At 40.2% G+C, this 24,702-nt stretch overlaps 1 protein-coding gene across 1 annotated transcript in view; it reads right to left on the minus strand.

Annotated features, from left to right (window-relative positions):
* Nucleotides 1-23,719, minus strand: part of COL24A1 (collagen type XXIV alpha 1 chain) — a 226,266-nt gene extending 202,547 nt beyond the window's left edge. The window contains exons 1-4 of the mRNA XM_065409330.1: nucleotides 23,650-23,719; nucleotides 21,872-23,187; nucleotides 13,251-13,304; nucleotides 7,684-7,737 (exon numbers count right to left, since the gene is read on the minus strand). Of these exons, the coding sequence (XP_065265402.1) occupies nucleotides 7,684-7,737; nucleotides 13,251-13,304; nucleotides 21,872-23,187; nucleotides 23,650-23,719 (1,494 nt within the window). The remainder of the gene's footprint in view (nucleotides 1-7,683; nucleotides 7,738-13,250; nucleotides 13,305-21,871; nucleotides 23,188-23,649) is intronic.
* Between the last annotated feature and the right edge of the window lie 983 nt (nucleotides 23,720-24,702).

Below are 24,702 nucleotides of genomic sequence, written 5' to 3' on the forward strand. Positions count from 1 at the left end.
TGCTGTAGTTCGAAGCCATCGCCTCTTGTCCTGCCTGCTATGGCAAGAGAGAACAACTTTTCTCCATCTTTTTTTATGGCTGCCTTTCAAGTATTTGAAGACTGCTATCATGTCCTCCTTTAATCTCTTTTCCAAACTAAACATACCCAGTTCCTTCATTCTTTGCTCATATGGCTGCATTCCATCCTTCTGATCATCTTTGTCGCTCACCTCTGGATCCTTTCCAGTTTCTTTACATCGGTGACCAAAATTGGACACAGTCCTCCTGCTGAGGCCTAACCAGTGTTAAGTAGAGTGGTACTATCACCACCCGTGACTTGCATGCCACAGTTAATGCAACCTAAAATTGCATTTGCTTTTTTTGCAACAGCATCACATTGCTGAGTCATGTTGAGGTTGTGATCCACCACAACTCCCAAATCCTTCTCAGCAGTGCTGCTGCCAAGCCAGTTATCCCCCATTCTGTGTTTGTGCATTTGGTTTTTCTTCCTTAAGTGTAGCACCTTACATTTGTCTTTGTTGAATTTCATTTTGTTGTCAGTAGCCCAGTTCTCCAATGTATCAAGATCTCTTTGAATTTTAGCTCTATCCTCTACCCTGCCTAACTTTGTATCATCTGCAGATTTGATTAGTATGCTCTCTATTCCTACATCCCAGTCATTAACAAAGATGTTAAATAACAATGAACCCAGAACACATCCCTGTGAAACCCCACTTAAGACCTCCCTCCAATTTGACATCATTCCATTAATAGTTACTCTTTGTTTGCAGTTGTTTAACCAATTATGTATCCATTTAATGGTAGTTCTGTCGAGCCTGCATTTCTCGAGCTTACTTATCAGAATGTCTTGTGGGACTGTGTCAAAAGCCTTGCTGAAGTCCAGGTATATTATATCCACCACATTCCTGCTATCAACCAAACCAGTTACCCTGTCAAAGAAGGAAATCAATCTGGTTTGGCATGATTTGTTCTTAATAAATCCATGCTGCTTTTAGTGATTATCCCTTCATCCTCCAGGTATTCGCAAATTGAACATTTCATACATTGCTCTAATAGCTTCCCAGGTATCAAGGTCAGGCTGACTGGTCTATAGTTCCCCGGCTTTCACCCCCCCTTTTTATAGATGGGCACTACATTAGTCCTTCTGCAGACTTCCAGGACCTGTCCTGTCATTCAGGAGTTTGCACATATTATTGCCAGTGGCTCCGAGATTTCTTCAGCTAATTCCTTCAGTACCCTGAGGTAAATAGTATCAGGCCCTGCTGACTTGAATGACATAACCAAGTCATGCCCTCTACATGCAGAAATGGTTTCCACAAGGGAAAGGGAGTTCTTCCAGACGGATCTCTCCTTTTCCACAGCCTTCCACATCTCTGTCACCAAGACAACAACTTATGTTCATTGACTCTTTGGCCAGTTAACCTTGAATGTGGCCTCACTTAACGTTCGATTCTTCTCAACTCAACCTGATTTAGTCAGATGTCGTTTAACTGGAGCTCTTCAGCTGAATCACAAAGACATCCCTTGCACTGAAACAGTTGGGCCCCTACGTATCTGAGCTTCCTTTTATCTAACACTCATTTCTTATGAAAACCCAGTTGTGTCCTATAATGTGAGTCACTTTCCCATCAACTCCCCCAACCATTTGAAAAATCTCTTTATATGAATGTTTTTGATGTCCCCAAAACATTTTGGGGAAACACAGCAGCATTGTTGGCCACTGTCATATATTATCAATTGGACAACGAGCAATGTCTCTGACACACTTAAGACCCAATTTTCCAGAGGTCCTGAATGACCGGAAGCTCTGATTGACTTCTCCTGGAGTTGCAGATTTCATAGACGCCTCAGTAACAGCGGTCCCTGGGAGAAGTACTGACAGATCTCCTGGCTAGCCCAGCCCTGACCACTATTTTAGTTTGTGCAATCTAGCTTCAGTCCTCCAACACAGCAGGGATTCTGAGTGGCTGGCACTGCAGTGCTCTCTGCTACTGGCAGACTCACCAATGCTGGGGACCCACAACCTCCAGCAGGTGGATCAAGAACCACTATTGGCTAGTCATTCCTATTACAGGTAACCTCTCTACATAATTATCTTAGTTTATTGCTTCACTTGTATCAAACCTGGGCATTTGGAAAGTTTAAATATTTAGACTGAGACCATACTTGTACTTTCTTTATCTTATCATTAAAAACAATTATTTTAAGCTAAAATACAGCACAAGTAATCTCCACTGGTTTTAGTTATACTAAATGCTGTACACAGTACATATGGTTACATTCTATTGACCTCATCATATCAAAACTGTATAGACCAGACATAACCTTTGGCCTTGAAGCTGAAAACCATATAATAATGGATTGCTCCATACTCAGATTAGTTCAGCCTCGCCAAGAATTTCTCTCCTATAGCCAAGGAAATTATTTTTTATGGTTAAAGCTAGTCCAGATCAGAGTTGGATTAAAGATGGCACATGCCCTTTATTTATAAGTAACTAAAATCAGTATGGACAGCTGTTCAGGCATTCTCAGCAGAGAATTCTGTATGTATGTGTGTGTGTGTATATATATATATATATATATATATATATATATGTGTGTGTGTGTGTGTGTGTGTGTGTGGCCTACACTCATGCCCCTCTGTTAGGTTGGCATTGTGCCATTTACAAATTGGGCAGACTCTTATGTCAGACAAAAGTCCCAATCAAGATGGGGTTTATATTAACAACTGCAAATTACATCTCTTCTTCAAGAAGCCCTTGCTCTGTAGCACTGGCATCACATGACTCTCTACACTTCTTTGCATCTACTAACACAAAACTGCCCAAAATAAATACTTCTCTGATGGAGAAAACCAGCCAAGCCACTGTTCAGCTATCGGGTTCTGGAAAAATGAACTTATAGCTGATCATTGCAAAAAGTGCCCAGGCTGAGTGTGTGTGCGAGAGAGAGATAATCCTAATTCTAAAACAATTAGGCTTCCAAGTGTTAACACTGCCATGCACTTATAGCTCCAAGAGAACAGGATTTAAACCTCAGGGTGGGTTGTGATTTACACTGGCCTGTAACAGCCACAAAAAGCAGAAAACACAGCCTGGAACTGTTGTGGCACAGGGATATCCTGCCCATGCCCACTCTCCCCTGCTACGTTAGCAGGAAGGAGGGAGTATGGCATAAAAGTCCCACATACCAGTGAAGACCCCCCCTTGCTGTGTGGCGCTCCTCCCTCGATTGTTTAGACTGGGCTTACAGCCAAAGTCCACCCAGGGTGAGACAGAAACCAGCTGCACTGCACCTGAGGATCTGGCCTATTTTCTCTTTAAAATCTTTTTCAAGTATTGCTTTGTTATGACTGCTCAGAGAATGCTTGAGTTGTGTTTATAAGCATGTCAAGTCTTCCAGACTGAAGATGAGACAGACTCTATACACAGTACTTACCTTCCAAGGGTTATTGCAGAATAGTGCTTTAACTGTGATAAAGATTAACATCTCCCTAATGACAGCAAAGCTTGCGTGGCACAACAGAAAGGCCATATTGCAAGCAAAGACAAAAACTTGCCAGTGTCAAACAGAAGATAGATATGCCTGCGGTAAACACAGTTCTTCTAAAAATAATTCATAAGACAATGATTTTGCAATTAGTCTTGTGTTGGTAGCTCTCAGGAATTCCTCTTGTCAGACAAATCACATACCCCTTCTATTTCATTATTTTCTTACTACTCACCCATAAAAAACAAAGTTGTGAAGCCAAGAAAATTACCAAATAGAAGTTTGCTCTTCTAATTTTTAACAGCTTTAAGACAGAAGAAATCAGTACACTAGTTAACCATATAAATAAAGGTAGGCTCTAAGGAGCCATGATACCAGGTGGGAAGGGGGATCCATCCAAGATGTTTCCTGCCTCTGTGTGGAAGGGGGAGACCATTCCTCAATATATCCCACAGATGTATAGGGTTCAGAGGGACTGCAGCCTCCTAAACCTTCCCACCACGTAAACCTCACAGTGTACAAACTCTCCCTTAAACCCATCTGGGCAGGTTTCTTCACAGGACAAGGTGATCTGGTCCTAAGGCATTAGAAATCATAGTCCTGAGTCTGTGCTGCCCTGCACTTTGTTTAATTATTTATTCTCATGCAAACTGGGTATAAAATGCTTCAAATCAGAGTCCTCCACTCACTTTATGCCCATTTTGCACAGGTTTAACTGACTACACAAGGTGCAATGCAGTGGTGAATCCAATGATTCACTGCATTTTACCTTTGCATCATCATCACAGAATCTATTACAGCTAAATGAATTCATTGTCCATGCAATGAACTTTATGAAAACAAAAAGAACTACATATAATTACTGCCTTGCGTGATAGCTAAGCCTCTGTACAATCATCACTTGTATACATATTTCTATTTCCTTCCTCAGTAAACTGGCTCAACTTCTCCTATCCATTTAATTCCATACTTCACTGTAGCCATTAAAGTATAGAAAGGATTGATGTGTTATGTCAATAAACAGTGGTATATGGAGTGGCATGTGGGTGAACAATGTCAATACTCTACACAAAAGAGTCTGGCCTAAAGATAGAAATGACATGACAGATACCAGCAGCATGTTTAAGTTCCTGTCAAATGCAGCCACAGACTGGATCTTGAAATTAAACTGTAGTCTCAGATAAAGCTCTTTACTTAGGGTGAAGGATGACTATAGATTTTCTGGTATATACCCAGATTATATGCAACGAGACAACTATTTTTTAAAAAATCCACTGTTTGACACTACCAACTTTTCAAAATCAAAATGAAAAGGATTCAGGGCATTCAAAAGGAGTTGGGCGCTACTACACCTCTACCTCGATATAACGCGACCCGATATAACACGAATTTGGATATAACGCGGTAAAGCAGTGCTCCGGGGGGGCGGGGCTGCGCACTCCGGCGGATCAAAGCAAGTTCAATATAACGCGGTTTCACCTATAACGCGGTAAGATTTTTTGGCTCCCGAGGACAGCGTTATATCGAGGTAGAGGTGTAATTTCTCCCCAGCCAGAACTGGGGACATGTGATTTTTTTTAAAACTACCAGTAAATTATCCATGGCTTTTTTTTATATAAATATTCTCATTCCTTTAAGATCTTTCAAGGTTTTTTTCCCTCTCTTTTCAATACATTAAACTTTCTGATTTTGGCCCCAATTCTGCACTTTGTTGCATGTGGGAAGACTGCTCCCCTCCCTGCAGAGATCCATTCCCTCAGCATGGCTGTGCATGGGTGCAGCAGTCTGACAGTGCACAATGAATTGCAGGACTGGGGGACCAGCCTTTCTCCTTTACTTATGTTTACCATCATTGATTTCTCTTTCCCATCAAATCTCTTCACACCATTATCTTTCCACCCTCCTTTTCTAGCCCCAAATCCTTCATATTTGCTTCTTGTAGCATGGAGACCCAAGTGCAAGTTCTGTTCACTCTCTGCCTTTTCAAATCAGTGGAAAGACTCCCCTTGACTTCAATAGGCACTAATCAGGTGATAAGTTTGGGTGATGGAGTGAATAGGAACAAGTGTAAGTTGATAACTATTATTTGAAATGATACATGTTGGGCCTGATCCTCCTCTTGCTGACACCATTGCCAAGAGAGCAGTATACTGCTTCCCTTTTACAATTCAGACAGACTGAACTAAAAATGTTATTTGTAATAAAGCTGCAGCTGGTTCTTAGCTAGTTAAAATATGTTCCCTTTCATACCTTGCCCAATGCCATTTCCCCAATAAAAGATATGCAATTCTTTGTAATTTTAACTTAGAAACAAGCAGTGATCATTATACATGGTTTTCAATTGTGAAGCAGGAACAAGGAAATATAAACCATCTTGTGAAGGTAAAATAAAATATATAAGTATTTAATCTATTTAGCATTACAATGCAGCTATAACGGTGCCAAAATCCACAGACTCAGTTTTCTTGAAATAGTTCTTGTTTATGATAGCTAGGAAAATTGCCAAAAACTTATGCATGCTTTGGTGATTTTAGACCACATGTCAACCTTATACCCCTAGGCCAAGTATCTAAGGTTACATGCTAAGGACCCTAAACTATATACATGTCAATGGAAGCTGCTGGCACACACACAAGGACAGAACCTGACCTTCAGTTTAAAGCCATCAGTGACAATCTAGGAAGCTATAAATGTATTAAATTCCACTCTTGAAGCACATGTGTAACTCTTCAACGTAGATAGGAGATACACATGTACCTTGAGGGGAGAATAAAACCCATTGTGATGTTACTGCCAGAAAATGATTACATTTGATCTTGTGTGTTCTAAGATTAAACCCAAGTGTCTTCAATCTCAGTTAGTGTATATCAGCATAGGTCAATTGACCTCAGTGGAGCTTCTCCAGTTTACACTTGGTGAGGATCTGGCTTACTTCTATTTAATTAAAATATTATGATACTGTAATTTTACAGTAAAACTGCAGTTGTGTGGAGCTCTAGCCCCCTCTGTATAAAATAATGATACAGTATTAACAATAATAAATTGTGACCAACAAGAAAATGTAGCTTTCATAGCTAAGCCTAGAAAATACATTAATTTTTATGAATTACTTCATTTTTTTAAATCATGAACTCAACTACAGAGTAGATAAATGCTCAGAATCTTGGTATGACTCAATGAAAGGAAATATATATTATGAAATAAATCCTGTGAGTAGCTGGCTACACTTATTTCAAGTAACAGCGGTCTACATTTCTCTATTGCCCAGTTTGCATAATTATTGTAAAACCGAGTTATAGAAATCACTACGTTTAATGGTTGTAATAAAATTAGATACTAACAAAAGGGCACATAGCAAACACAAAGCCACTTTGTTTTACAATGTCAAACATCACAAGCTTTATTTGATATATTTTCATGGCCTAGAGCAGTTTTTAACACCTGTCACTACAGGTCAGATTCCTGCCATAAGGAATCACACTAAAACAAATCATCATGTTGTTTTTTCCTAACATATCTATCAAATTGTTAAAACTAAATATGAATTGAAGGCATTTTGCAACTGCACAAAACTGCCTGCCGGTATTTAAGTGGCCTTTGTAACCCAGGTTTAAAAGTTTTTAACTGAGCTTATGGCTGAATATTTTTTCTTAAATTTGCAATATCAAATCTAGGTTCCACAGTTCTTATTCTATCATTTAATCAACAAACTCTGAAAGTTAGAGTAGTTAAATGCCATCAAACAGGTGAAATCGTGACAGCAAATCGAAGTATTTATGGAGAGTGACTTGGCCTATTTTTTTTTTTTTTTTACCAAAGCAAAAGGTTACCGCAGGGATTAAATGTCCAATCCTGCAAATGCCTCACTTGAATAATTCTGACTCACCCAAGTAGTTGGATTGACTTCAATCAAAATCCTTTGGAAAGCAAGGAATACTCACATGAGTAAAGGCTTCCAGGCCATCATTCCACATGCATCATTTTGTCCTGTGAAACTGGCTATTTTTCTTTTGACCTTGGTTTAAGTTTTATTGGTTACATTTCCTTAAAAACTGTTTATAGCTGTGCTCTCCATTTGTAAACCAAATAAAATTAATCACTACTATTATTGGAAGCAAACTCTAGGACTTCCAAAAAGTTACACATCCGGAAGTTCAAATAATGCTTATGGCAGTGTGGTTAAGTTAGCTCACCTTTTGACCAGGCAGCCCTGGCAAACCTGGATTCCCATGTGGCCCTGGAATACCCTATAAAAACAAGAAAGAGCGGGATTATTCAGAACTACACCAAACAATGTTCATTACTTTGTGGAAATATTGTACAGAGAATCATCCTCAAGGATCACTGTTCCATCTGAAATCATTGGTAAGGATTTTCAAAGGAGCCTAAGGGAATCAGTGTCCATTTCCCACTGAGATTAAATGGGAATTGAGCACCTAACTCCCATAGACTCCTTTGACAGTCTCAGTCATTAACTTTTCACTGGGATCCCAGGTAATTCAGGACACGCATATTAGAGCAAGCTCATTGTGATGATGACTTTTCAGCCATAGAATATCATACGATGTTTGGGATAAAAGGAAATCCTAAACATCACAATACTGAGGTAATCTCTATGTACAGTATATAAAGTTCATGCAGTAAGGAATTGTAACAATTAATTCTCCAGATCAATGGCCCAGAATGCTGACATTTTTGAGAGTCAAAGTTGACTTTTATATGATCAACATCCATTAACTTCAATGAGAGTTCCATGCAAAGAACATCAGGAGCATATGGCTAAATTGACCCATCTGTGCTTGGAAAACAAACCACTGCTGACAGTGATTGTCAACAACAGGACTGGTGGAACATGGGATCTATAATACTTCCCGCTATGGGACGAAACATGTTTCCAGGCCATCCACACTAGAAGTTAAAAGGTTTCAACACTGGGTATCTGATCCTGCAAGGTCCGGAGCACTTTCAACTCTCATTGAAGCCAGTCCTTGTAGAATTGGGCACTGGGGAAAATAGTCATCACAATGATCGTCAGCAGCTATTCATCTATGACACATGGAAGAACCTGAAGGATAAAATCCTGTCTCCACTGGTGTCAATGGCAAAACTTTCATTGACTTCAAGGGGGGCCAGAATTTTACCCAAAGAGTTTATCAAAAGTACCAGAAATAATAAGAATCTGTTTTAACTCTCTCAAAACATAAATTACAAATTCAATGAACTGTTAAGACAGACATCATAACATTTACTTTTCCCTCACGACTCAGCGTTTACCAATTATACCGCACACTAATACTGAGAGCCTCACAGTTTAATGCTTCCTCCAGCGAATAACCATGTTGATGTAACTAAATGGAAATGCTGATCCCAGCCCCCTTTGAGAGATTAATGTGCACACAGGCAGCTTTCGGGTCTCTCTCAGGGATTTACAAGAAAGAGGAAACCCGCTACTGAAGGTGCCAATATAATTACAATGGGGAAATGGCTCAGAAAGTTTTTAGAGCTTTGTTGGTTTGTTTTGCCAGGGTCGAGGAAATGCCACAACAACAAGGGAGAGCACAGTGGTATTCTGCTCAATAAAAGTTGCCCTAGGAATTCCACCTCACTGAGGATTAACATACATCTCAGATAAAACAGTATAAAACAAGTCATTCTGGAGATATGGGTGAACAACAAAAATTATTTGTTTCAAATCCTGAAAACTCACTTTTCTTCTTGACGTGCCCTAACTCAGACTCAGCTTGGCTGATACACTCAAAAAAAATTTTTTTTTAATCTCCTCTGTGCAGAGGTCCCATGTGAGAAATTTTACACAGAAAGGAACTTTTCTAATAAAGTTAAAAGTGGTTAAAATCAAGCTCCTGAGGGAAATGTATCACTCTTAACTAAGGTGTCACTACTGAGACTGTCGGACCAAGGCACAATTAAGGGCGGAGGGAGCGAAGCACGGGAATCCTGGGGAAGACTAGGGCCTGAGGCAGGAGGATCCTCATGCAGCTGGGAGTAGTGGGAAGGAGTCACTGACACAACAATCACTGTGCAGCAAGTGGAGCAGCACACAGCTGACTGCTGATAGCTGAGTGCTACCACTGCAAGAAGAGAGTTCCTTAGATCCCAGGTGCCTCTATTCAACAGCTCAAGGCATGTCTCAGTATGACTAAAGATGACTCAAGGGACAGAAGAAAGTCCTGGGTGAAGGTCACGTGACAGGCTCCATGTCTGCTCAGGAGGGGCGATGAAGGGCTTTCTTTGACTGGGAGGCCAAAGATTTCAGTGGGTCTAGGCTCAGATAACCCACCTGACTGTCATTCCCCACATCTGTGTATAATGTATATTCTACCTATATAATTTTCTAATAAAAACCTCTATTTTGGGGAGTTCATGTTATATCTTGCCCATAAAAGCCTCACGTCAGCCTCAAGTTTAGCACACAAAAGTAAGGCCTGGGACCTACTTTTCAATGTAAAAAATAACAACCAACACTTGCTGGTATTCTAATATTTATGGGCACTATAAGAGCTAAAGCGCAACAATGACTTTTCAAAAATGAAGTTTTCCTGGCCCTTAGCCCATCACCTGGACTAGTCTTTGCGGCAACTGTCATAACTATAAAGGGAAGGGTGACAGCTCTCCTGTGTACAGTGCTATGGAATCCCTCCTAGCCAGAGACTCCAAATCCTTTTACCTGTAAAGGGTTAAGAAGCTCGGGTAACCTGGCTGACACCTGACCCCAAGGACCAATAAGGGGACAAGATACTTTCAAATCTTGGGGGGGGGAAAGGCTTTTGTGTGTGTCCTTTGTTTAAGGGGTTGTTCGCTCTTGGGACTGAGAGGGACCAGACATCAATCCAGGTTCTCCCAATCTTTCTAAACAAGTCTCTCTTATTTCAAAATTGTAAGTAAAAGCCAGGCAAGGCGTCTTAGATTTACTTTGTTTTCTCAACTTGTAAATGTACCTTTTACCAGAGTGTTTATTTTTGTTTGCTGTACTTTGAACCTAAGACAGAAGAGGGGGGTCCTCTGAGCTCTTTAAGTTTGATTACCCTGTAAAGTTATTTTCCATACTGATTTTACAGAGATGATTTTTACCTTTTTCTTTAATTAAAAGCCTTCTTTTTAAGAACCTGATTGATTTCTCCTTGTTTTAAGATCCAAAAGGGGTTTGGATCTGTATTCACCAGGAGTTGGTGAAAGGAAGGAGGGGGGAAGGGTCAATTTCTCCTTATTTAAGATCCAAGGAGTTTGGATCTGTATTCACCAGGGAATTGGTGAAGGTCTCTCAAGGCTACCCAGGAAAGGGAATTAGCTTTGGGATGGTGGCAGCGGACCAGAACTAAGCTGGTAGTTAAGCTTAGAAGTCTTCATGCAGGCCCCTACATTTGTACCCTAAAGTTCAAAGTAGGGATACAGCCTTGACAGCAACATTTAAGTACGCTTTTAAAATTCTATTTATATCACAGTTACTAATAAATCAAACTGGCCCTTCTCAACCTAGGCTGTCTCCAGACGCTAGCCACCCCTCTCTAATCTAAGCTTCCCCACTTCCCATTATGCTTTTTTGCATGTTCAACTCCACATTGAATTCACAAATTTCACACTGTGGAGCTTTGTGCCCCAGAATGCACTGCATCCATCAGAGGTTAAGAAATAGGCATCTGAAAGAGACAGCTTCAAGAGATATAAAGGATCCTGACTCCTACCTCTACCTTTATAATGGTATCAGAGGGAATCAAGCAAGTCTGATGGGCTTTCTGACTGGCCATGTGACAGGATGGTTTTACATTTTTAACATGTGGTTTATTTGGGCTCTCTCTTTTTAAGGAATCAAGACTGAGGTTATCCTCATTGAATTGCCTTAGCATACAACATTTTACCCTCTCTCTTCTTCCTCTTTTTCTCTCTCCAGTAAATGTGCAGATAGAATCATAGAATCATAGGACTGGAAGGGACCTCGAGAGGTCATCTAGTCCAGTCCCCTTCACTCATGGCAGGACTAAATATTATCTAGACCATCCCTGACAGGTGTTTGTCTAACCTGCTCTTAAAAATTTCCAATGATGGAGATTCCACAACCTCCCTAGGCAATTTATTCCAGTGCTTAACCACCCTGGTAGTTAGGAAGTTTTTCCTAATGTTCAACCTAAACCTCTCTTGCTGCAATTTAAGCCTATTGCTTCTTGTCCTATCCTCGGAGGTTAAGAAGAACAATTCTTCTCCCTCCTCATTGTAACAAACTTTTATGTACTTGAAAACTGTTATCATGTCCCCTCTCAGTCTTCTCTTCTCCAGACTAAACAAACCCAATTTAGTTCCATTTTTAGTTTTTTGTTCCTCCCCAGAACTAGGAATACTTCTTGTGGGGAAGTGAAGGGACAGAGCGGGCTGGGGAAGGACAAAGACGGGCAAGTGGTGATGATTCATGAACAGTATTTAAATACTTCCCTCCACCCCCCAAATTAGTGCAACGTTCTGTTGTTCTAATTTTTACCCAGGCAAGAGAGGAAGTTATCTTCCCTCCCCCCCCATCCCTGTATTTAGAGACCAGCTGTATAACTTGCTCATGCAGTATGGTTGCAGCTCACCTAAACTTGGGAGGAGAGACTAGTGCCTTCTAATGAAAGGAAAAAGCCTTAGCTCATTTCCCCCTTTTTGAGTCTATGGAGAAAGAAATGTCTATACCGATGGGAAAAGATCACCACTTGCTCTAAATCCTTTCTTCATAAACCTAATTCAATCAGCTGGTGATATCCCCCTTCCCAGCCATCCATTTCAAATGTGAGACAGCATTAAGGAGCATAAAGCTGTACAACATGCAAATTTTGTTTTCAACATGCTACAAAACAATGGCGTACTCAAATGTTCGTTCACAAGCACTAGCACAAGTAAACCCCGCCTCCCTAAGATACCTCCCTCACATCAGCTGATCCGTCATACCATCTGCCAAATACTTCTACCCATCCTAGAAATCCTACGTCTCATCTATCAACCCTGCCAGACACCACACTCCATTCCTAAACCCATGACTACCCACTCCCCTCCAGCCTGCCCAGCCTTCTAGATCATCCAGCCCACAAATCCTTAACTACCCTCTCCAGGTGCCCAAAATCCCAGATTTCCTTCAGTGAGAAATTCCTGATTCTTCCCCAGCCATTTCCAGAGGGCTTCAACATTTTATAGTATATATGTGTGCACACACACACACAATATATATCAAGATGTATTAGCTATGGTAAAAGTTACTTGAAGAAGCTACAGACACAGAAATTATGCTTTTATTGAGCTGCTGTAAACCAAGAAACTAAAGCAGATTCTTAGAGCAATTTTCTTTCCAGCCAGCAGTGGATAATTTCACTTTCATTGTTTTCCAGTCTGTAGCTGTGGAATGCACTATTCTGGGAAGCCCACTCCCCATCATTCCAAAAAGCAAATGAACCTGACCTTCTCAGCTACAGATGGCAACACTGAAAAACTAAAAAAACAATGCTGTAAGTAGCAGCATAACAGTTATACTGCAAACTAAATAGCAGTTTGTGGACACATTTACTCAGAATACCTCCTCTAGGTATTTATTGTAAAATACACGTTGTTTTATCGTCTTGTCTTACTTTGTTTTAGCCCATTATATGCTGAGATTAAAGAGCAACATCTTCCTTGCTGACTAGTATATGAATACACTGTACAATCAAATGATGATACAAAGTTTGGTTTTACTATCAATGTCCAGTATACAGCTATAGAAAAATATAGCCCTTCTACTCACCCTTGGACCTCTCTTCCCCGACAGACCAGGTAAACCTGGAGGACCTGGAGGACCCTGGAGGGACAAAAACCAAATAGTTAAGGTAAGAGCAGACCAGTCATTGTGCTGCAGGTCATAATCTGACTAGCCCTTCTTCAGCCACCCAGCTGATTTTCTGATTACAAAACCTTCTCATTTTGAAAGCAAAGCTCAAAACTAAAAATACAGTGTGCTTTTTCCCAATCGGGCTCCCAATTGGAGACTCATGGTTAAAATTATGTTACACATAAAGCTTGTAACTCTCAGTTTGGTGCATAACTTAAATAAATTAATTTTTATTACAGGAAGAAGAATCCATTTCAAAGTCTAAAAACAAGGAAACGCAATGTATTTCAAAAAAAGAGAAAACAGTTAATTTACTAAATTAAAAACATGGCATACTAATTCAAACGTTTACATCCCAAACAATGTATGTATCATTTGAGGCAATTCAGACAGTTAATCACTATAAGAAACTAAGTAATAATAATAACCCATAGAAAAGAAAGATGAAGAAATAGAAACACCACAGACATGATTGAAGACTTGTTTGACTTCCTAATTATGAACTTCTCATAGAAATCATTGGTAGCACATTATTTGATTCTTTACATTCATATTTTTGAACTGATATAACTCCTTTCAAAGAAAAAACATTTTGATTTTTACCAAATAAATTCATATACTGTTTTATGATCTGATGTAACCTTTGCAAATAGATTTGATTATAAATAATTGTAACAATATTAGGCACAGTACCATGTTTGAGCTAGGTAACAGCTTTGTCCCTAAAAAAGATCCCTTTCCTTTTACATTGTACTTGTTAACTTTTGAGAGCAAAAACAGTGTTTCATCTGAGCTCAAATTATGGGGAGAACTCTAGGCCAAATTCTGCACTGGCTTGTGCTGCACTGCATGCCATCACTTCTACTTCAATGAGGTTGCATGGTAATGGGGTCTAATTCAGGCCTCCACCTTTAAGAGCAAATCAAATTCCCATCTCCATGCAGGTGAAGAGGGCCATGGCTGTAGCAGAATCAATACCCTTTCACAGCAGAGGCAGGTGAGTGGCAAGATGTTAGGACTTTATACAGGCAGTCCCCCTATGTGTCACACAGTTTTTCACTGGTGGGGCTCACTGCCTCTGTTTCCCAGTATGCAGGGTGAGAAATTGAGGGTTGGGGTGAATCCAGAGGCTACTGCAAGCCCTAACTCTGCACTACCAGTCATGGAATAGCCTGAGGGAAGGATTCCATCACCACTCCCTACACCAAGACCCCAACTCACCCCAAGATCTCCTGCACGCAACCCAATTACTCAGCTTGTGCACTGGGTAAAATACATAAAATAGCTCTGACTGTACTGCTTGATGCTGTTCGAAATTATTTAAAATCGGGGGAGAGATGAAGGATAGCACCAGGATTACTACTGTGGCTGAGATAGCAATAAACAACCTATGCAGGAAATGTAAAGATGGTTTGTGCCCAGCACTATCCACATAACTTCCCATTGGTTTTTATGAGCCCCTGGTGCATAATTTTATTATGATTAAAATTCAGAATAAAAATGTTAAATCTTAGGAGAAATGAATATCAGTTCCCTTTGAAATAGAAGGATAACTTCACTGGCAGGGAAGCCAACACTGACTAGGGACATCAGTCAATGACAGACCAATTGTCTTTACTGGAGTAGAATGCAGATAGTGGCTTCAGGGAGACCTCAAAAGGCTTTCTGGGAGTACAGGGGAATAGTAGGACAAGAGGTCAAGCCCCCGTACAGTGCTAATTGTTCAGGTAGTAGGTTTCCAGCAAATGTAACCCCATGAAGTGAAGAGAGTAGACCAAGAAGGCCATTTAAGTAGCGACCGGTGCACTGTGACACAGTAGAAAGAAAACTGTGTGCAGTCAGGATTACAATTATAGCAACCCTATGAGTAGAGTCTATGAGTCTAGACTTGCTTTAGGCAAGGTTAAACACCCTGTTGACCTCCACCATGCCAACCTCTACCTGCACAATGCTAGGGTGTATGAGGGTTGCTATAATTGTAATCCTGACTGCACACAGTTTTCTTTCTACTGTGTCACAGTGCACCGGTCGCTACTTAAATGGTCTAGTGCTAATGCAGTTGCCTGTGGACTGTTAGGAACATTTGTAGGTGTGGACATATGGTGCATTACAGGCATGCTACAGGGACCAACCATGACCCACTGTTCCTGATCTGAGGAGGATGTGAGTCTGTTACACTGGCTGCTATAGGCCCTTGGCTCTATAGCTCATGCTGTAGCAGCTCATATTTTTAGCTCTTTAAGTCCCCAGTTCACTCCCTGATGAGTCAGCCAAAATGGCAGCCATCACACAAGCACTGGTTAGCATGCCAAATTTCTCTAGCATAGACAAGGCATTTGAGTGCATTTCACTTCCAAGAATAAAAAAAGAGCAGACAGACACACAGAGCTTGACCTGGCATTCTTGTTGAGGGAGAGTTCCAAAAATATAACTAAAAAAAGCCTGGAGTTTCCGCATCTTGTTACATCTGGAGGAACTGTTTCCTATTCTTTCCTTTTTGAATAACTGAAGTTAGGAGATGCACCATGCACAGAAAGTTACCCTGGGGCTACACAAGGGAAAGAGTCAACTACATTTCTTCATAAAAGGTGGACAAGTAAAATATTTTGAAGTTATGGTACATTGCTTTTTTAATTGTAATGTGAAGCTCTTTCTACACCCTATTTCAGACACTGATTACATTTGCTTTAAAATAAAGTGTTTTGATAGCTGGAATCCCTATTTTCCCCTTATGAAAATACTAATGCCTATTTACATCTCTTTGTGATCCTTGTTCCAGATTTGTTTGGTGCAGTTGGATGTGTATTTGGGCCTGTTTGGCTTCTAATTTTTAAAGATTTCTTTTTCGTTTTATTTTGTCTTTTGTATAGCACCTATGTGCTATGCACTAGGCAACTTATGAATTAATGAAATAATGAGTAATTGCTTTTATTGGTCTAAGGACAATGAATGGTATAATGCTATAAAAAGAATTAATTTTTCTTCATAGGGCATAAAGATCTGGTCTATGGATGCCACCATTACAACAAAACCAACTGCCAACAATCCCTAGAACATTGCACTTAGTAGCCAGAATCTTTATAAAGATGTGTGAACATAAACCTCCCCCCTAAGGTTCCTACCTCAGAACTGCTCAGCTCACCCCCCATCGACCTTCTCTCTGAATATTTCCTACCGCCTACCTTACATCCAGGTGGGATAATGAGCAACCTGCTACTTGAGTCAGCAGAAGCCACTTAAACCTTTCTCAACATAATCATTTGCTACTAGGGTAGTGTGTTTCAGGCAAACATTGCTAGCCTATTGCACCAACAGTTTAGACAGTTGGTTACGTTATTAACAAAAACACTCCTCAATTAAATTAATTGAACTGCTGCCACTTCAAATTGACAGCGGAGCAGTATTAGGAAACTGATGCCCCTGTTTAGCTAAAGCAACTACTGAACTTATTGTATATTTGGTGGAGACCATTGGAGAGTTTGCTGATAATTGTTTTTCAATTATTTGCAAGTTACACCGCTGCACAGAATTCTACTGCCTGTGGAAGTAGTTACAATAGTTACAGCTTCAAACCAACTTATTTCTTCTGTTTTTATACTGACATAGAAAGTTAGTTCTAGATACCTACACAAAGACTCCCAAGAGCTTCTACACAACCAACAAAAGTCACAAAGTCAATAATTCCAGAGTCAATCTGATACGTTCCCAACCTAGGGAAATTGGTGGTTTGTTTCAATAGTCTTTCCTCCAATAATTATAAACTGTAATTAATCATTAAACAACTGCATAGCATATTACATTTTATATGATGAACCAAATCATTGTTTGGTACATCAAACAACATAATAATTGTACATTATCTTCTAAATGGTACTACAGATGCAAATTGAAAATAATAACTTGGTTTAATAGGAATGGTGTAATAACAATAATTCTTGTATATTTTCCTCATGTATGTTTCTAATAAATGCTTGAGTTTACTGTGGACCTAAAAACTGTGAAAGCTTCCTTCAGATGTTGAATACTACAAAAGTCACAAATAATTAGGGGCCAATCCTGCAAACATTCAGGCCCCAATGACTTCATGAGGACAAACTCCTGCACCCTCATGAGTCCCCTGACTTCAATACAGCTCCTCATGGGCGCAGAAGTACACTATCTGGGTCTTACTATGACACATAGGTCCCAATGGGAAGTTTTGTGATTGAGTGCTACAGTGCAGAATCAGACCCATAGTGCTTAATATCAGGTGTAGTTCCACAGTAGTAAGTACTATACTCAGTAGCTGGCATTTGCAACATCAGATCCTAGATGGTGGTCCAGTTACAGTTCAGCACACAGAAGTCCTACTGACTTTAATGGAAGTTTGATGTGCAGAGTAATGATAGGATTCTCTCTCTTAAGGTGTTGGAACCAGTCACTACCATTTCCTTTTAATGAAGAATTAAGAAGTGAATGAATTCATATTCATGTTTGATTTCAACTATGCCTCCTAGCCAATCTTGTAAAACACCTAAGTGCTGACAAAGCAACGTATAGTCCTGAAATAAAAGAATCTTTCAGCATTATGTAGGATTATTTTTATGCCACTTCATTTTCAAAATTTCCAGCCAAAAATAATGGCAAGCACTAATCCCTATGAATTGCATGGAAGTGCATCATGAATCACAATCAGAGGGTATCCAATCAATAGTGTGACTGGTCTCTTTCTCCTACAGTTCTGGAAATCTCTTCCATGGTGAATTAGGCAAGCTAGAATTTCCAGGATTGCTAAAGTGATACCATTAACATCAGAGGTCTGTATGCAAGGCATCGTGTACCAGATCCAAATTTCACAGCAAAATCCAAATTCAAAAATTTAGGCTTTGTTTAATTAAGTATGAAAATAAATAATACATAATTACAGTACATCTTCCATTACTTATTTTGCTATTAAATTCTGCTTATTGTATTCTGGCCCTAAATTTTCAATAAGCTGGCAGAGATGAGGATGGAGGTTTTTGAAACTGAAGACATGGGGTATTTGGAAAGTCAAGGTAGATGACTTACGATTGTGCAATAAGCACATTAGCTCAATTTCCATTAAAATGACCAGCAGTGGAACGGTTAAAGATGATGACATTTACTTATATTGTCATATTTATGTTTCAAGTCAACAGCCTCTTTGGGGGAGGATCCATCTTTTTGTTCTATGTTTGTACAGTGCCTAACGCAATGGGGTCCTGGTCCATGACTGAGGCCCTTAGGGGTTACTGCAATACAACAGCCCATTGAGGTGAATGAGACAGTTCTTAGTCAGGAAGACAATATTGCTCCAATTTATACTCATCCATATTTGGAAGGCGATTTTTTCAATCATAAATTAAAAAAAACCACTAGCACTTATGTATTTTATTGAGATTTATAAAAAAATACTAAAGAAAAGGGTGCCTAACCATACACCATCCATAAATGAAAGCTTAAATTTCTGTAGCAAAGGGTGAATTCCATAGCTGTGGGATCATGGAATTCAGGTGGCCCTAATTATACTAGGCAAGAGTCGGTTAGGGTGGATGATTATAAAGCTAAAGCAAAGTTGAGGAGTTTGAAAACCACAAAAGCGAGTTATTGCTTGTCAACTCTAATAGACTGAAAATTATTTCTGTGTTGAATCCTTGAAAAAAAGGTTTAAACCAGCCATGACATAATGAAAAAAAATACATTTTTTTTCCATGTCTCGTCAGCATTTTCATACTGTGATGGAACTTTGAAAGTTCTTTGCTGCTGCTTTCTCAGGTTTTCCAGTGATGAGATTTTAGGGGTGGAGCTATTCAAGTGTTGGTTTGAAGGTGAATTACTGTTCAAGGGGGCAGACTTAGTGAGGAAACGGAGTGATGTGACTGAATAGATAAGAACCAGATTATCACTGGCTCCTTCAGAGGTGTACAAGACTCAGAGAGGGAGCAAAGAACATTCCCCATGAAATAGGGGCTAGAGTGGCAGTCCCTGTGTTCTTCTGGATTTACAGGCTGCATTTCTCCAGCGATGCCATTGGTGCAAGTTACCTCCAAAACCTTATTGTAGAGAAGGCTAGGCTCCCTTCAGGAGCTCCTGCTGTGGCAGTAAACTCTACATCTTCCCCCGTGTGAGAAGAAGGATGGTCCTGTGGTGAAGGCATTGGACTAGAGCTCAGGAAATCTAGGCTAAATTCCTGACTCTTCCACAGATTCCCTCTGGGTTACCTTGAGTAAGATACTTAGGATCTATGACCCAACAAAGAACATAAAAACGTAAGAACGGCCACACTGGGTCAGACCAAAGGTCCATCCAGCCCAGCATCCCATCCTCCGACAGTAGCCAATGCCAGGTGCCCCAGAGGGAATGAACAGAACAGGTAATCATCGAGTGATCCATTCCCAAGCACATTTAACTTTAAGCATGCAAGTGGTCCCATTTATTTCAATAGGAGTACTCACATGCTTAAGATTAAGCCCATACGTAAGTGTTTTGCTAGATCAGATCCTTAATTTTTCTGCATTTTCCAGTTCCCCTTCTACAAAGTGGGGATATTAACATTTCCTTTGTCTATCTTGTCTATTTAGATTGCAAGACCTCTGAATCACAGACTGTCTCCTACTACATATATGAACAGCACCTAGCACAATGGGGCCCTGATTGTGGTTGAGGCCCCCAGGTGCTATTGTAGTACCAAGAATAAATAATATGTCCCATAAAGATTTCAGTGCTATTTGTGAAAGAACAGATTTGATTTTTCTGACTGACTGAAATCTTGTCATGCAATTTTTTTGCATTATCCTTTCCAATTCAACACAATCTATTGGTAGTTATAAAATGTCCTCATCTTTAAAAACAACAATTAACAACATCTTGATGACAGCCAAGGACTTAATGATATAACTATAGAAATATTGTTACAAAGGGCAAAAAACAACAAAATGAAGGACTGGCATCATATTCAGGGCAAGCAAGCAAGACCACTCATGGATTATCTTTAAATTACTTTTTTAACACATTGTTTCTCAATTGTCTCTCTAGCCCTTAGCATCTGGATCTTGTTTAAAGTAGAAATTGGGCTCTTAGATAGGATTTTTAGTTGCTGATGACTAATTTTATGAAAAGTTGTCTGCTGCACTGAGAGAGAATACACACACTAAATTTATGGACTTATTCAAACATATTAGAGGCTGCCTGACATATATCAAATAACTTTCCAGTAATAACCACAAACACACAGAGGAGCACAAGTGGAATTATCTACTCCCTGCTATGGTTTCTGGAGCTCAACCAGAAACTCAAATAAGAATCAACTATCATATTACTCAAGTTAAGTATGTTGGGGAACATTCTACAGTCAGCCTGCAATCTCACATAAATTAGTTTCTATCTGCATATATTAGGAAGGTGTTTGGATATTGCACATATAAAATAAGAGGACATTTAAGTTCACAGTAAAGAAATACAAACATGCATTTTCATACATTTCAGAAGTTGCTTATCACAACAATTAATTAAATGCATTTTGTGATGGAACTGCAAAACAAGGGACTGCGGTTCACCATTCCTGGACAATGGGAGCTGCATGACCCGCCAGGGGCTTACCCTGAACAAGCCATGAACCAAGTTTGGGAACCCCTGCCCTAGGGGCTTGGGCTACAGAGTGGTCTCAATAATTAGAATTTTAAGTAACGTCAGAATGCTCTAAATATATGGTTATACTCAGATCCCACAGGAATGGAGTTCCTGATTTAGATTTTGTGTTCTGTCTCATGCAAATATTTTCTACCTGAATAAACTGTTTTCCATCATGTGATTATCACCGCTAAGCGTATGTCTACACTGCAATTAAAAACCTGTGGCTGGCTCATGCCAGCTGACTTGGGCTTGCGGGGCTTGGGTTAAGGGGCTGTTTAATTGTGGTGCAGACGTTCAGGCTCAGGCTGGAGCCTGGGATCCAGGACCCTGCAAGATGGGAGGGTCCAGAGCTCAGGCTGCAGCCCGAGCCCGAACATCTACACTGCAACTAAACAGCCCTTTAGCCAAAATCAGCTGGCATGGGCCAGCCGTGGGTGTCTAACTGCAGTGTAGACATACCCTAAGAGTGCTGCTCATCTGAGAATTTTCTATCATTCTTATAACAAATTCATTTATTTTCTTTGGCTCATTTTATCCATTTTGGTCATGCTGTAGTCTTAACACTTATGTACTGTATGCATCAACCCTATAATTTTATTAAGTAGCTATTTATATCTAGTGCAGTTATAAATATCTTGCTGCATTTCAAATAAAAAAGGCACTAGATCTGGTTTGCTTATCATTTTAGCACAACTGAGTGTCTTCGTACTCTGTCAGTGTATAAAAAAATACATATATGCCAAAATTACATTCTGGACAGCACATCTTACGGCAACCATACATTTATACAGTACATTAAAAAGTTTCTGTCTCAGTTTTGACATACTTTTCAGAGCTTATTTCAGACCCTTCTGTTAAATGTGTGTTGCTATAGTATATTAATGTTTATAATAAAGACAACTTACTGGAGGTCCGGTTTCCCCTTTTGGCCCTCTTGTATTCTCCATTTCAAACATTTTGTTAAGATCTTCATAATCATAACTGTAACTTTCAACATCAAATTCATAACCGTTTTCTGCATCATAAGTCTCATCAGCATCAAATGCACCTTCCTCCCATGGATTGAGCTGATTATCCAAAGACAGGTCTACGGTAGCCCTGTATAGTGTGGTGTTTAAGATTTGCTGCATTTCCAGGGGTTCATCTGAATGCTGCTTGGCCTTTACCTGTGTTTTCGCATCTTTGATCTTACTCTGTTTTACAGGAGAAATCAGAGGGGGCTCACTTTTTCCGCCTGCATTTTCTGTGGCATTATCTGAACTATTTTGAGGTGACCCCAGGTTTTTTTTGGTGCCATTCCTCTTTTTGATCAAGCCCTGTTGATGAATTGACAGACTGAAGTTTTCCTGGACACTTGCTTCAGGTCTAATTGTTGTGGACTGAGGTTCAGATTTTGCAAGCTCCGATGGAGTAACAGTTCTTAACGCTAAGGATTCAGGTAGGGAATGGACTGGTGCAGTGTTGTTAATGGGAAGGTTTAATGCTTCTTTCTGTGTGTAAAATGATTTATGTTCAGATTGGGTGTTGTCACCAAACTGTTTGCTTGGAAAGTTTACAGACACCCCAGCTGATGTGTCGGGAGGTGCTGGCAGAGATCGGTATGTTTCAGCTTGGCGACATTGCTGTTTTACATATTTACAATAGTTTGCAGAGGCTTGTGCAGAGGGGATAATATCCAGTTGACATATTACTCCTTCAAAGCTGACAGACTGAGAGTTCATCCGTCCTAAGGTAAACAAACCATCCAAATCAAATATCTGTACTTTAGAAAGTGTTTCCCTGCTGTAATATTTCTTTCCACACTCAGCAAACATTGAGACTGTCTTGTCTCTAATGTCAATAGCAAATGAATGCCATTGTTCATCATGAATACTGTAATCAAAATATACAGACTGCTTCCCTCCAATATATACCACTACCTTCCTTGGTAGCAACTGTACACCAAATTGCAGTATGTTTTTGTTTCTAATACTGAAAAGAAAAGCATTGTTTACTCTATAAGAGTGTAGCCCAATCAATAATGTGAATTGATTCCCTAGACTTGATGGTATGACTTGAGTGATAGGGGATTCAATGTGTGCATCTCTGGTTAAAACAACGCCTGATGCTGTTAAGTGAACCCCCTGAGGTAATGGAACAGATGACAAGGGCATTGTAGACACTGTTGATGGATGTTGTATGTCTTTCCCACCGAGGCCTAACTGGTGAAGAACATCTATGCCTGCAAAAGAAAGAAAAAGAGGGGGGGATGTATTATTGTTTTATTTCATGCATATGCTCATAAATTGATATATATTCATATATAGCATATAGACACACATACACACACACACCCTAATATCAATACCAGCATCTGAATAAAATTATATTTCACAGAATGTCACTAAATCCCAAAGTAAGATGCATCAGTCAGTGATTTAAATGGAGAGCAGAAACCTGACTAAAGTCAGCTAAACTGATGAACAAAACAATCCCCAACTTGCTTTTTAAAACCTAAGACCCAGCTTGTCTCCTCACTTGATTCACCCACAGGAGGCGCTATGAGGGGAGGAATCTGTGTGATGATTCCTTCATAGAGACACCCCCCACACACCAGGCACATCATTATCCTATGGTGGAGGGGAGCTGCCCTCTCCGCAAAAGTCCCACTCCCAAATTTGACAGGAATTGAGGCAGAGAGTACCCATGCTTCCACTTTGGTTCTGGCCTCCTACACTCCCCTGGCTTCGACAGAATGACTCCACTGCAGGCATGTTGCCAAGGCCTCGCCCCAGCCATAACTCCGGCTGCTGTATAACATGGAGATTGAGAACTGTCCATGTACATTTATTCTCAGTACTACAATGGGATTACAACTTGGTGAGAACGCTATCACAGCACTCTACACTCCAACAAGCTCCCCAAACTTAAAACATGGAGCAGCTAATTTACAAAATGGAAAAGTTCCCAATTCCTGTCCTCTCTCTGTTTTCCAACAGACTGAAAGCAGAATCCCCACTTACTCTAAATTCACATCCTCACTACTAATCTGCAACTTTCAAGCTGGCAAGAGGTCATGTATTACTTACATACCACCACAGTACCCACCTTTAAAATACTTATTTTAAATTAGACAAAACATGCTGCCCTTTTTTCTGTTAACCACCCATGCTACAATGCTTTACCCTGTGGCATAAATAGCATTATTGAAAACACAAGGTATAATTTTGTTTAAAGACGGATGACCAGCATATTAGCACAGCAACAGCTCACCAAGTACCATAAGGGAACCTCCGGTTAGGCAGAGAGGTAAGCCTGACAGCGGAGATATTGAGTGTATTGTGGATATGCTGCATTTGGTATGTGAGGAGGAGAGCTGCTGCCATTCCATCAGGGTGCCCCACCCACCACGCAGTAATGAGGCTGGCTTTGAAGGAATGGGCTAGCCCTCAGTTGCAGATATCTGTGCCATGGGACAGTCAGAGGAAGAGGAAAATAAAGATTTCCCCAGAGGGACAAAGAGTGATGGCTCAATGACAATGTTTGTACTCCTCTTCCTCTGCTGAGTTTACTCGTAAAGGGCATAGAGGAGGTAAGCCATGAAGAAGCAGTCTGACCATGCAAAGGAGGAATAGGCCAGGTAAGGGAGGGGAATCAGCAGGACAAAAGTGCCAGTGCTCTCCAACGTTTGGCTCTTAGGCTAAAAAGTCCCCTTCCTGCCCCCATCCTTTTTGTTAATCAAGAGGCTGCAGCTATA

This window comes from Emys orbicularis, chromosome 8, assembly GCF_028017835.1.
Source record: "Emys orbicularis isolate rEmyOrb1 chromosome 8, rEmyOrb1.hap1, whole genome shotgun sequence".
In the NCBI taxonomy this organism is placed as follows: domain Eukaryota; kingdom Metazoa; phylum Chordata; order Testudines; family Emydidae; genus Emys; species Emys orbicularis.